The sequence below is a fragment of the Gymnoscopelus braueri genome (assembly GCF_963280865.1).
Source record: "Gymnoscopelus braueri genome assembly, chromosome: 2".
NCBI classification, from domain to species: Eukaryota; Metazoa; Chordata; class Actinopteri; order Myctophiformes; family Myctophidae; genus Gymnoscopelus; species Gymnoscopelus braueri.
Window position 1 is genome coordinate 49,576,345 of NC_137604.1, and position 14,677 is coordinate 49,591,021.

Consider the following 14,677-nt stretch of genomic DNA (forward strand, 5'->3'; position numbering starts at 1 on the left):
GTTTGTTGATTACTCTTGATGCAGCAATGGTCTTTTTATTTGCTATATTTTTACTTTTTCATTTATTAAAAAGGTTACTTAAATTGTCCCTTCACTGTCATCTGGGGACCCCCCCCCCCCCCCCCCCAGAAAAAAAAATCATGTGGGGACCCCTGGCTGGTCCCGATCCACAGGTTGAGAACCACTGACCCAACATTGCGTCAACATTATAAAGGGGTTAGGCGGAGCTTATCCGTTTTGAACACACACTCAGACGGACCGGGGAGCTGCAGGAAGTCGAACTAACGGCTCAGGAGGAGCGAACCTTACAGACATGGATGTTTCCATGCTTCTAATCTACTATAACAGGTAAATTGAATTAGTTTATGGAATTAAAATGTTGTCCAACTTGTTAGTTCATGACCGTGGCGTGTATTTGCCCGAGTATAGCCCTGAAACATGACTGTCATATATGATATGATAGTCATGACGAAACTTCAACCTGGTGTTTGCACTTTCAACTTTACGGTCCTTACATCTAAATAAACGTTCAGATTTCAAATATAAAGTGCTTAACCCATGGCCACGGATGTTACAATTATATATGGTATCTCAGAAGTACCCGTATTTTCCGTATTGTTTAATAAAAAGCATTTTCATCCGATCGATGGCCATTTCCTCATAGAGTTATAACGTATGTAGAGTGCAATACACTTCCCAACCGATAGGGTCACAGTTAGCATATGGCGAAAAACCTAAGAAAATGGCCACCGATCGGATTAAAATGCTTTTTATTGAACAATACGGAAGATACGTGTACATCTGAGGGTCCGTACATACTTGTAACATTCGTGGCCATGAGGTCAGCACTTTATATTTGGAATCTGAACGTTTATGTGGATGTACGGGCTATAAATGGAGAAAGTGCAAACACTAGTTTGCAGTTTATCCATGACGCTCGTGATCCATAGCTATAAGGCAGGCCTGACTCGCAAATTTTGAAACTAGTCTTTGGTAGAAACATATTTACACACGATTAAAATATAATTGTATCCAAGTGATGTTTATAATTAGTAAATCAATAAGTCTGATTAAGTACTTTAGCCCTATTTTATACTTTTGTCGTACAACAGCGTTGCTTAAAAAAATCGCCAATCTACAAGCTCACAACCTGTTGATTTTACTATTTTTATTAAGAAGAAAACCCCGACTGGGTCTGTGGATCCGGATCTTCAAATAGTAAAATCAGCAGGAAGTTGACATTTTTATTCAAAAAATAAACAGTACTGGGTTTGGTGATGTTCTATATTGTCTGAATTAGCTTTGATTGTGTTTGTTTATGTGCTAAAATAGTGACTTTGAGAGCTGTTTCAGCGTACAATGTAAGTCAATGAGGAGCATATTTTGAATGATCAATTTCTAATCAATGGAGCAATTATTTTTGATTTCTTGTCCTCCTTTGGAGTTACATCATGGCAAGGTAAATACACAACACAAACCTCTACCAAAGTGGTCTTGCCCTTTTAAGCACTATCGCTTTAAACATGGAAGCCATGCCAGAACCACGCAATTTAAAAAACATAATTTACCATTATAAATCCTAACCAAACAGTAAAGAAATACCACATCACACTGGGCAGAAAAAAGTGTTACACTGGCATTCACCTCATTAGAGCTATTTGGATGCAGTAACCTATGTTAAACCTATGTTAAATCTGTGCTCCTTCTCCAGGTGTTTTTGGGTCTTCCTCTGCTCCGTTTGCCTGGTGCGTTCCATGTTAATGTTTAATTATTGCTGTTTTGTTTCTCCTGAATGTGTGACTAATCCTGCTCCACTTTCTCCTTATCAGCTGTACCTCCACTGTTAAGTTTCTAAGATACAAAGTCATCCCTCCATAGACTGCCCTATTCATGATAATTAAAACTTGTATCTGATTGCATTTAATGGCATTCTCCCACTATGCTTTCAAAAACTAAATGATAAAACAAATGTCATTTATCTATAGACACAGGTATCTGTACACCTTCACTTGTCTTTATGAGGGGATCTACTAATATTTCCTATAACTAATTAATTAAAGTCTAACACATCAATCTTCTTCTTCTTGCGTATGTCATCAGATCCTCAGCTCCGTTGCAGCAAGCCAGTCCAGCGTCTCGTCATCCAGGTTCATCAGGCCTAGGTCGCCATGTGGTGGGCGGTGTTTCGGGCAGCTGGTCATGATGTGTTCCACAGTCTTTAGGGGGTCTCCAGGTTCACAGTGGGCACTGTCCGAGAGGCCCCACTGTTGCATTGCTTCACCGAAGCGTCCCACGCTTGTCCTCAGGCGGTTGAGGGTTGTCCACTGCTTACGGGGCAGGTGCTGGCCAGGGACATCTGTGGGATCCTCGATGTAGTTGTGAAGCCTAGATGGTTCTGCTGCTTTCCACTGTTCCCTCCACCTTGCCTTGCTAGTCTGCAGTCTAACACATCAATGTTAGACTGTTTCTCTTCAAACAACATCAACACTTCACTGATACTCTTGGTAAATAAGTTTGCTATACTATTTGAAAATGGTGCCAACATGACAACTGTTTAGTTCAGGACATGGCTATGTTTAACAACGTGATACACTATCTGGTCATAATAGATCTTGGGATAACAACTCTACTTTCAAGCAGACAGAATGTTTACAGCTGTCTAGATGTACTTAAATCATTAATTGATCTGTTAATTATTTATGCGTGTACAGTATTTACAGTCTGTTCTTTCTATTGAATATAGTCATTCCAGAATTTTACTTCCCCTTAGTGGGTGTGTATTGTGTTTTCTACCATATAAAAAGGCGACATTTGACATGTAATTGTGGTTGTTAGGACACCGATGACCTTCCAGACATGTCCCACCTCTCCATTGGGATCCTGACCGTGGTTCCTGAAGACAGCCCGGCTTCTCCTCACTCACTGCACTTGGACTCTTCACTATCATGCATCGTCTTGGAAGGTACAACAGTGATGACCTTCAAAGTCTCCCACATGCCATCTGCCTACTGTTTGGACTGATTTACGCACTGAATTTGGAGTACCCCAAATCAATGAAGAACACCTTTGATTTTATTCAAAGAGTTCTTCTCTCACTTGGACATAAATCCCTAAAACCCAAAATACAATCTCTCAAAAACTGATGGAGTTAGTGATTGTTAAGATTAGAATAACCACTGGATTAATGCAGGCACTTTGATTGTTTAGCTTTGAATAACCATCAATTTAATGCAGACACTTTAATTTTGATTGTTACGGTTATAATAACCATTGATTTATTGCACTCATTTTGTTTTCTGTTTACTGAAGAGCTGGGGAGATCGACCCCTGCTACTGAACAAATACTCATCAATGACTGCTATCAGAATATACTGTAGAGCTTTGTAGAACAGTACTCAATCTTATTGTTTTACAAATACACTCAGTAGACTCAGATTTTTTTGTCTTTGTTCTAGGCTCTGAGAAACTAGACGCACTGAAGGGCTTTATCACCCTGGTCGGTGACCTAGAGTCTGGAGTGTCCAGTCTCGGGCAGCAGGAGCTATATCCAGGTATGGATGTATACGTTTGCCATACATTTCACACTGAACCTGACGTTCTTGGTAGCGAGTGATCCGTGTTGTGAGCTGCAACTAGATAGTGAAGTTTTCAGAAGGTCACAGTTGTCTGTTTTCATGGTGCACTGAGCGCAGAAAGGGGTCAATGTAGCTGATGTCTTAAAATGCAGTTTGTTAATTGCTCGCTCTCTATTCACAGGCTGTGGACAGATGATTTCATCTGTGCAGCTGGCAGCCATACACCAGCGTGCCAGGAAGGACTGCAAGAGGCTATTCCACGCCTTGTTCGAGGTGTTCTTCACCCATGAGGAGTGCCGCAATGCCGTCGTATACGGAAAGCATGGTGTCATCCCAGAGGGGAAGAACAAACTGGATGAGGCGAAGAGGCACTGTTCAGTAAGTATTTGTCACACCACTAGTTCCTCAGAGTAGTGTTATAGATGGCCAGTCAGTGGAGTTGGTAACCACTTATAGACAGACATGCAAAAGTGTCACTTTTCAGCTACAGTCACCTTTTTGAACTCAAATAGGGCAATTGTGTGACACCTGACCCGAAAGAAAACAACATGTTGTCACCTATTTCACCTCGGGCTGTTTGCATGCCTGTGTATACCACCTGTATACCACCCATAGACCACCTATAGACCACCTGTATACCACCTGTATACCACCTATAGTCCACCTGTATACCACCTATAGACCACCCGTATACCACCCATAGACCACCTAGAGACCACCTATAGTCCACCCGTATACCACCTAGAGACCACCTGTATACCACCCGTATACCACCTGTATACCACCTATAGACCACCCGTATACCACCCATAGACCACCTAGAGACCACCTATAGTCCACCCGTATACCACCTAGAGACCACCTAGAGACCACCTAGAGACCACCTGTATACCACCTGTATACCACCCATAGACTCACCTCTTCAGACTCCACCTCAGCCCGTAGCACTTGCCCTCCTAGCCTTGATGACCTTGCAGGATTATGCAAAGGACAGATACCACCCGTATACCACCTGTATACCACCTAGAGACCACCCATAGACCACCTGTATACCACCCATAGACCACCCGTATACCACCTAGAGACCACCTAGAGACCACCTAGAGACCACCTGTATACCACCTGTAGACCACCTGTATACCACCCATAGACCACCTATAGACCACCTGTAGACCACCTGTATACCACCCGTATACCACCCGTATACCACCCGTAGACCACCCATAGACCACCTGTAGACCACCCGTAGACCACCCATAGACCACCTATAGACCACCTATAGTCCACCTATAGACCACCTATAGTCCACCTGTATACCACCTCTAGACCACCTGTATACCACCACCTGTATACCACCCGTATACCACCTGTATACCACCTATAGACCACCCGTACACCACCTAGAGACCACCTAGAGACCACCTGTATACCACCTAGAGACCACCTATAGTCCACCTGTATACCACCTGTATACCACCCGTATACCACCCATAGACCACCTATAGACCACCTGTATACCACCTGTATACCACCCGTATACCACCTATAGTCCACCTGTATACCACCTATAGACCACCTGTATACCACCCGTATACCACCCATAGACCACCTAGAGACCACCTATAGTCCACCCGTATACCACCTAGAGACCACCTATAGTCCACCCGTATACCACCTAGAGACCACCTGTATACCACCTAGAGACCACCTATAGTCCACCCGTATACCACCTAGAGACCACCTATAGTCCACCCGTATACCACCTAGAGACCACCTGTATACCACCTAGAGACCACCTATAGTCCACCCGTATACCACCTAGAGACCACCTGTATACCACCTAGAGACCACCTTTAGTCCACCTGTATACCACCTGTATACCACCCGTATACCACCCATAGACCACCTATAGACCACCTGTATACCACCTGTATACCACCTATAGACCACCCGTATACCACCTATAGTCCACCTGTGTACCACCTATAGACCACCTGTATACCACCCGTATACCACCCATAGACCACCTAGAGACCACCTATAGTCCACCCGTATACCACCTAGAGACCACCTATAGTCCACCCGTATACCACCTAGAGACCACCTGTATACCACCTAGAGACCACCTATAGTCCACCTGTATACCACCCGTATACCACCCATAGACCACCTATAGACCACCTATAGACCACCTGTATACCACCTGTATACCACCTATAGACCACCTGTATACCACCCATAGACCACCTAGAGACCACCTAGAGACCACCTATAGACCACCTGTATACCACCCGTATACCACCCGTAGACCACCCGTAGACCACCTAGAGACCACCTAGAGTCCACCTAGAGACCACCTAGAGTCCACCTATAGACCACCTGTATACCACCTGTATACCACCCATAGACCACCCGTATACCACCCATAGACCACCTAGAGACCACCTGTATACCACCTATAGACCACCTGTATACCACCTGTATACCACCTAGAGACCACCTGTATACCACCTATAGACCACCTGTATACCACCTGTATACCACCTATAGACCACCTGTATACCACCTATAGACCACCTGTATACCACCTATAGACCACCCGTATACCACCTATAGTCCACCTGTATACCACCTAGAGACCACCCGTATACCACCCATAGACCACCTATAGTCCACCCGTATACCACCTAGAGACCACCTGTATACCACCTAGAGACCACCTATAGTCCACCTGTATACCACCCGTATACCACCCATAGACCACCTATATACCACCTGTATACCACCTATAGACCACCTGTATACCACCCATAGACCACCTAGAGACCACCTAGAGACCACCTATAGACCACCCGTATACCACCCGTAGACCACCCGTAGACCACCTAGAGACCACCTAGAGTCCACCTAGAGACCACCTAGAGTCCACCTATAGACCACCTGTATACCACCCGTATACCACCTGTATACCACCCATAGACCACCCGTATACCACCCATAGACCACCTAGAGACCACCTGTATACCACCTGTATACCACCTGTATACCACCTAGAGACCACCTGTATACCACCTATAGACCACCTGTATACCACCTGTATACCACCTATAGACCACCTGTATACCACCTATAGACCACCTGTATACCACCTATAGACCACCCGTATACCACCTATAGTCCACCTGTATACCACCTAGAGACCACCCGTATACCACCCATAGACCACCTCGAGACCACCTATAGTCCACCCGTATACCACCTAGAGACCACCTATAGTCCACCCGTATACCACCTATAGTCCACCTGTATACCACCTATAGACCACCCGTATACCACCCATAGACCACCTAGAGACCACCTATAGTCCACCCGTATACCACCTAGAGACCACCTATAGTCCACCCGTATACCACCTAGAGACCACCTGTATACCACCTAGAGACCACCTATAGTCCACCTGTATACCACCCATAGACCACCTATAGACCACCTGTATACCACCTATAGACCACCTGTATACCACCTATAGACCACCTGTATACCACCCATAGACCACCCATAGACCACCCATAGACCACCTAGAGACCACCTAGAGACCACCTATAGACCACCCGTATACCACCCGTATACCACCTAGAGACCACCTGTAGACCACCTAGAGACCACCTAGAGTCCACCTAGAGACCACCTAGAGTCCACCTATAGACCACCTGTATACCACCCGTATACCACCTGTATACCACCCATAGACCACCTAGAGACCACCTGTATACCACCTAGAGACCACCTGTATACCACCCATAGACCACCTAGAGACCACCTGTATACCACCCATAGACCACCCGTATACCACCCGTATACCACCTGTAGACCACCTAGAGACCACCTAGAGACCACCTAGAGACCACCTAGAGTCCACCTATAGACCACCTGTATACCACCTGTATACCACCTAGAGACCACCCATAGACCACCTAGAGACCACCTGTATACCACCTGTATACCACCTAGAGACCACCTGTATACCACCTAGAGACCACCTGTATACCACCTGTATACCACCTGTATACCACCTGTATACCACCTATAGACCACCTGTATACCACCTATAGACCACCTGTATACCAACTATAGACCACCCGTATACCGCCTATAGTCCACCTGTATACCACCTATAGACCACCCGTATACCACCCATAGACCACCTCGAGACCACCTAGAGACCACCTATAGTCCACCCGTATACCACCTAGAGACCACCTATAGTCCACCCGTATACCACCTAGAGACCACCTGTATACCACCTAGAGTCCACCTAGAGACCACCTAGAGTCCACCTGTATACCACCCGTATACCACCTGTATACCACCTAGAGACCACCCATAGACCACCTAGAGACCACCCGTAGACCACCCGTATACCACCTAGAGACCACCCATAGACCACCCATAGACCACCCATATACCACCCATAGACCACCCAGAGACCACCCATAGACCACCCGTATACCACCCGTATACCACCCATAGACCACCCGTATACCACCCAGAGACCACCTAGAGACCACCTAGAGACCACCTGTATACCACCTGTATACCACCCATACACCACCCATAGACCACCCATAGACCACCTATAGTCCACCTGTATACCACCTGTAGACCACCTGTATACCACCTGTATACCACCTATAGACCACCCGTATACCACCTAGAGACCACCTGTAGACCACCTATAGACCACCTGTATACCACCTAGAGACCACCTAGAGACCACCTATAGTCCACCTGTATGCCACCCGTATACCACCCATAGACCACCTATAGACCACCTGTATACCACCTAGAGACCACCTATAGACCACCTGTATACCACCTGTATACCACCTGTATACCACCCGTATACCACCCATAGACCACCTATAGTCCACCTGTATACAGACATGCAAAAGTGTCACTTTTCAGCTACAGTCACCTTTTTGAACTCAAATAGGGCAATTGTGTGACACCTGACCTGAAAGAAGACAACATGTTGTCACCTTTTTCACCTCGGGCTGTTTGCATGCCTGTATAGATATATATCTTGGGGTATCTTGTGACAATGTATACACATGTCTGTCTTACTGTGTTGTGTTTTTAGGGCTTTTATTTCGGGGGACGGGCGTGCTATAACAATTAAACTTAAAAATATGATACATTCGGAATAAATAGCCTCCAAGTAAAATTTGCAGAGAGCAAGGAGGCTGCCAAGGGCCCCTCCCCTCCCCTCATAACCAGTTGATCAGCTGTAAACTCTGTCTACACAGACTGTGGCAGGCACAGGGCTCCAGAGTGCGACCTGCCTATTGTGCTGTATGTGCGAGTTAAATCTGATTTCGAACCACCTCTGGAGGTGGTTTCAAATCAGATTTCAACTCAGATTTCAACTCGGATGTGTGCATTTAGACTGATTTAACCAGAATCTCCTGTTGACTAGTTGAGCACAATTTCCTAAATTAATATTTAAAAAAAGTTTAGGTTGGAGTCAGGTGCTGGTGAAAGTGTATGCAATGCTTTAGATGCTCATTTCAAATTCCAGTCCAGTCTTTTAGCCAACCCGCACTGGCTGCTGCAGATTAAGTGTCTTTGTGTTTTATATGTATACAAAATTGAGTGTTTAAATCCCATGTGCTTTCTTGTTATCTTATCTTTCAGCTGCTGCTCAACGATCGGACCGAAAATTAACCCAGTTGAACTATGAAAAGACGGTCAAGTCTTGGCTGCAGTTTGCGCCTGGCCGTCAGGGAGGCATCCCGAGGAATGCTCTGGAGCAGCAGGGACCGGATCTGGATGCAGGTGGCACCTCTGCAGGTTCCCTCCCTCCCTGAAGGGATTAACCCATTACAACCGGGACAGCGTTTTGCGTTTGAACTTCAACCATTTTTTCTTTTCTTTAACCCATCTAGACCGGGACAGCGTTTTGCGTTTGAACTTGGACCTTTTTTTCTTTTCTTTTTATAAAAAACAACCCAAAAAAAATCGTGAAAATTAATATTTTGTCCCCGATTCTGTCTTCTAAATACTTCTTCCAAATCTGTGGTTCTCAAATTTTTCCATGTCAAGGACCCCCAAAATCACATGTATTTGGACGCAGACCCCCACCTAGAAAAATATCTTTCCAGGGACCCCCAGAAACAGATTTCAGTTACAAAAGTTTCCTTTGAAAAATATATATTCAAAGATTTGAACAAATGTTTTCAAAAATAGCAGATCTATCATTTAGAAGACATTCACAGAATCGGGTCAAAATATCCAAATGCTTGCAGACATTTTCACGATTTCTTTCATAAATAGCAGATCTACAATCTTGTATATGTTCTATATTTCATCTGTTAAAGCATAAAAACAATGGTTAAAGCAGTTCAACGCAGGTCTAAATGCCTTGGTTCAATAAATGTGAAGATTCAAATCATATTGTCTGTCTTTATTTTTATATTTTCACATTTTGGGAAATGTAAGGTAATTTTGAACAAGATGTAGCCTTACAGTATATCAGCATACATAATTTAAAATGTACATGCAGATTACCATTAGGTTGTTGGATGATCAGGATCAATATTGATTCCTAATATGATTCAGTATAATCCAATTAATAAATTAAATCAGTGTTCGATTCCTGATGTTGATTCAACATAAAATCAACTAAAATGTGCATGCAGATTACCATTTAGATGATGGTTGAATCAATGTTGATTCCTAATGTTGATTCAACATTAAATCAACTAAAATGTGCATGCAGATTACCATTTAGATGATGGTTGAATCAATATTGAGTCATAACGTTGATTCAACATAAAATCAACTAAAATCAGCATGCAGAATACCATTTAGATGATGGTTGAATCAACGTTGATATAGTGTTAGTTAGTGGTTGAAACCCAACGTTGAATCAAATAATAATGGCGTTGTGATTTCAGTACAGTTTCAACGTTGAGATTGAACGTTGAGTCAACCGTTATGGCCGACTATTTTTCAACGTTGATTCACCCATATTTTGCTATCTGGGGTCACCAGATTCCTTTCCTTTCCTCAGTGTTAATTTAACTCTGACACTGAGAGTGTACAATGCTGTCTTTTGCTGTGTAATGAAGTTCTCTTCATGAGGATCAGTGTGTGATGTCTTGTTTTCTCTATTCCCCTCTCTCTCCTTCTCTCTGTCTCTATTTAAGTGTTGCCAGTCTCCCGACCAAGACACAGCAAGAATTTATTGCACTTTAATCGCATAATCATTGTGAAAGACAAAACAATTGTGTAGTCTGATCCTGGCATTATGGGAACAAATGACTTTACGAGCCAAATGGCCACTGCAGCCATTTTCCATTATGTGTGATGTTTTGAGTACGCCCAGCACGTACTAAACATGCCTCTTTTATTCACTATGCTCCCTGTGCTGTGTACACAAAGTTCTAGGTGAGGGAAATAGTGTTTGATACAAGTAATTGTTTCCTTCTGAGAGAGAGAGAGAGAGAGAGAGAGAGAGAGAGAGAGAGAGAGAGAGAGAGAGAGAGAGAGAGAGAGAGAGAGAGAGAGAGAGAGAGAGAGAGAGAGAGAGAGAGAGAGAGAGAGAGAGAGAGAGAGAGAGAGAGAGAGAGAGAGAGAGAGAGAGAGAGAGAGAGAGAGAGGCATTAAATGAGAGCAACAGAGTATGGAAACCTCAACAAGTCAACATAATTGTTTCCTCTTCCTGGATTTTCATAGGGCTCGGTGACATTCTCTAAATAATATCAAAGAATATGAACGTAAGAGCATACTCAAATATTTTTGGCTGATTTTCTGGCCTGGACAAAAGCAGGACCTTGACAAAGGGTCAGACATTTTCACACAATGACAACACATTTTACTGTCTGCTCTTTTAAAGTGAGAGGTTGTCAGGTTGGACAAAACGAGACAAAACTGCCCGGCAGCTGGCTTGTATGTACACACATTCTACTTGGGTAGGTTGTCATGTGCTATTATTCCATCCCTTGTATCCTTAATCGTTGGTCTGTTTACCCTTGTGTCTGTCTCAGTGCTGGCCAGTGTGGAGTCACGAGGGGTACTGAGGAAAATCAGCGACATGCTGGAGGTGATTCTAAAGAGGATGGATAGCCTGTCCAAGCTGGACAACACCACCTCCACGGACACACGGCGTCTGGATGAGCTGAGCTCGGCCATCAGCAGGTAATCAACTCAACTCAAATGTATTTGCATATCCGTTAATCACTGTAACAGTCAAGGACTTTACAAGCCCACATTTAACAAAGGAAACAACAATCAATCAGGCAGGAATAATAAGAAATTCCCCAAAAATAAATGCAGGGAAAGAAAAAGAGGCCGTGCGATAGGTGCCATGTGGTCACAATTCTACACAATAGTAGTAGTAGTCGTAGTAGTATATTGTTAATAAATACAATGATGGACATCTCGGGTCAATAATGGTTCACAAGACAATTGTAAAATATGGTGCTGTGTGATGCAGAACAGTTAAAGACATAAGGTTTCTCTAGTTCTTCTATACAAGCTCAATTGATTGAAATTCTCAGTGTTGATTATTAATATTATTTGAAGATTCAGTTGATGAAAATGTATAAACAATCTTACCCTTTGTCCTGTCAGGCTCCAAAATCGAACAATTGATCAAATATTGACAGAATATTAATATTTTAAACAAATTAACATAAAATACAATGTACAAAATGCCAAACAAATGTGAGTATGGTAGGACTGCCATGTGTGGACATGACATGACATGACATGACATGACATGACATGACATGACATGACATGACATGACATGACATGACATGACTAATGTGGCTACCAGAAACATGAGATTGGAAAAAATATCAACATTTTGGATCATTCACATTCTCAGAAAATGTGAAGGAATGACACTTTGTGACAACCAGTTACTTTAGCTGGTAGTTTATAGGCTAATCATTGAATTTTGTCCCTCTACTTATACGTGAGCAAATCCTGTATTGATTAGCAGTCAACAGTGGTAAATGACAAGTAAAGGGTTGAGCTAAGCTTTCAGTTCAATCATGGCCTAGCTTTCATGGTATCATCACCTTGCTAAACTAATGGCCTAAGTCATCATTAAGTCAGCTCCTCATGACACTGGCCACCTCTGGTAAAATTGCCCATCTCCTAATTGAAAAGGATCATGCTGTTCCCTCCCCTTTTAGTATAATGGCCTAACTCCCTAGGCCAAAAAAGTGTGAGATTATTTACTGATTTAGGCCATTAATGTCATGTTACATAACTGACAGACAGTGTTATTTTTATTTTAATAGTCATAATTTTTTATAACCATTTTGGGTGAAATGATTAAGAAATATCATATAGTTTTGTTTTGGATCAGGTTTTTTTTCCCCTGAAAAACTTTAACAAAAATTACATAGGCCATTAGTTTAGCAAGGTGACTTTATAAACAACAATCTAACTTTGTTAGTTCCATTATGATATCAATTGATGTGGATTTTGCTAGTTCAGCCCTGTGCTTACCGTGTAGTGTAACATGTCATTTTTAAGACACGTGAATGGCTACAGTATAAAATTATTAAACATTTTCACAGATATTACTTCAGTCCTTTTTGATACTGTAAAGTAACCAAGTACATGTACTCAAGTACTGTACTTAAGTACAATTTTAAGGTATTTTTACTTTGATAGAGTACGTTCCAATTTAATTCTACTCTACTACATCTCAAACGCAAATATTGTACTTTTACTTTAGTTACTAGTTACTTTGTAGATTTTGATTATTATCACAAAACCACTTCAGACCTATATGGCAATTTGAAAATAGCCGATCTACAAGCTCACAACGCGTTGTGAGCTTGTAGACTTTTGCATAATGAGCCCTTTTACCCTTGGTATATTTTGGTGCCAATACTTTTGTACTTTTACTCTCAACAAAAATTTGAATACTGAACTTGTACTTGTAACAGACTATTTCTACAATAGGGTATTGATACTTTTACTTAAGTAAAATAATTGAGTACTTTTTCACACACCCAACATTTTGAAAAACATAATTCATATAACCCACTCCTTCATTTCCTTTTCATCTTTTCTATTGACGACAAAATCCTCCCTCTTTGCACTCATCAGCCTTTATTTTGCTCCATCCTCATCCTTATTTTTTCCCCTCATGTCATCACCAGAGGAAATTGCTGCCTATTACTGCAGCCGCTACAAATGAGCCTCCTATGACATTGCTGCTATTGCCTTCATCACACTGCCCTTCTCTCTGCTTCTCTGTACCAACGTATCCAATTTGTCTTTTCTATCTACCATTATCTTTCAATCCACCTCCATTTATTTTCAACATGCCAGACTAAATGCTGTACTACAGAAAGCATGTGATGGGCACAGAAATAAATCCATCACGCCAAGACCTCATTAAATGATCTCGATTGAATGCTTATAGGTTCAGGTCTGAATGTGGCCATGAGAGCGGAAGAAAGAATGGTATTAATATAGTCTGGCAATAGCACTGACTTAGATTCTATCTATGTCTGGAAATTGGTTGTTTAACATGGAATAGGTGTTTTTACTGTAGGTCAGTGGTTTTCAAAAGCTCCAGGCACACCTGCATTCACAGTGAAAATGATGGATCTACAAGCTCACAACAAGATGCTTTGCGCTGTGCTGTGAGCTGTGCTGTGAGCTTGTAGATTTTTGTTTTAGTTTTTTGTTGGGGGGGGGATAATAATTACATGCCCAAAATAGGGACACCTGGTTGTTTGAATGTGGTTAAACTATATAATAAAGTATAGAATTTGGAAAAGAGTACTGATATAGTGAATTCTAAAATAATTAGTTACTTTTTAGTGCTATGTTGCAATAATAATGTGTGGTTATCACAATATACGGGGAACATTTATACATTTGGGAACCACTGGTGCCCTGCTACAGGGACTCAGTCTTGCTTTTTGTCTCCATCTACATAGAATGGAAGAGGATTAACTGGAGTCATTGTCCAGGGATTGACTTGGTGCAGGTGGTTTTGGTTGGGGATGGATTGAGCTGTAGTCACTCTATCCCAGGGACTTTGATCAGGACTTAATAGGCTTTGG

At 42.6% G+C, this 14,677-nt stretch overlaps 1 protein-coding gene and 1 pseudogene across 4 annotated transcripts in view; both read left to right on the forward strand.

Annotated features, from left to right (window-relative positions):
• The window catches only part of LOC308073822 (alpha-1,6-mannosylglycoprotein 6-beta-N-acetylglucosaminyltransferase B-like), a 173,459-nt pseudogene that overhangs the window by 53,388 nt on the left and 105,394 nt on the right, over window positions 1-14,677 (forward strand). Inside the window, exon 3 of the transcript XR_013935059.1 lies at window positions 11,624-11,774. The product of XR_013935059.1 is annotated as an alpha-1,6-mannosylglycoprotein 6-beta-N-acetylglucosaminyltransferase B-like (transcript). The remainder of the gene's footprint in view (window positions 1-11,623; window positions 11,775-14,677) is intronic.
• On the forward strand, window positions 245-9,805 carry LOC308073807 (uncharacterized protein). 3 transcript variants are annotated; one of them, XM_080412971.1, is made up of 7 exons: window positions 245-348; window positions 1,712-1,745; window positions 2,101-2,504; window positions 2,836-2,962; window positions 3,456-3,551; window positions 3,757-3,953; window positions 9,270-9,805. In XM_080412971.1, exons 3-7 carry the CDS (start codon window positions 2,454-2,456, stop codon window positions 9,297-9,299), a joined length of 501 nt encoding a protein of 166 aa, XP_080269097.1. In that variant the 5' UTR covers window positions 245-348; window positions 1,712-1,745; window positions 2,101-2,453; the 3' UTR covers window positions 9,300-9,805. The 3 variants fall into 3 exon arrangements, with proteins under 3 accessions (XP_080269097.1, XP_080269095.1, XP_080269096.1); XM_080412969.1 differs by lacking the exon at window positions 9,270-9,805 and having other exon boundaries at window positions 3,757-4,093; XM_080412970.1 differs by lacking the exons at window positions 1,712-1,745; window positions 9,270-9,805 and having other exon boundaries at window positions 249-348; window positions 3,757-4,093.

Coding starts and splice junctions, on each gene's coding strand:
- LOC308073807 (XM_080412969.1), top strand. CDS start 2,454: ATGTTAGACTGTTTCTCTTCAAACAACATCAACACTTCACTGATACTC. Junction 2,505..2,835: donor ACACTTCACTGATACTCTTG/GTAAATAAGTTT, acceptor TGTGGTTGTTAG/GACACCGATGACCTTCCAGA. Junction 3,552..3,756: donor GCAGCAGGAGCTATATCCAG/GTATGGATGTAT, acceptor CTCTATTCACAG/GCTGTGGACAGATGATTTCA.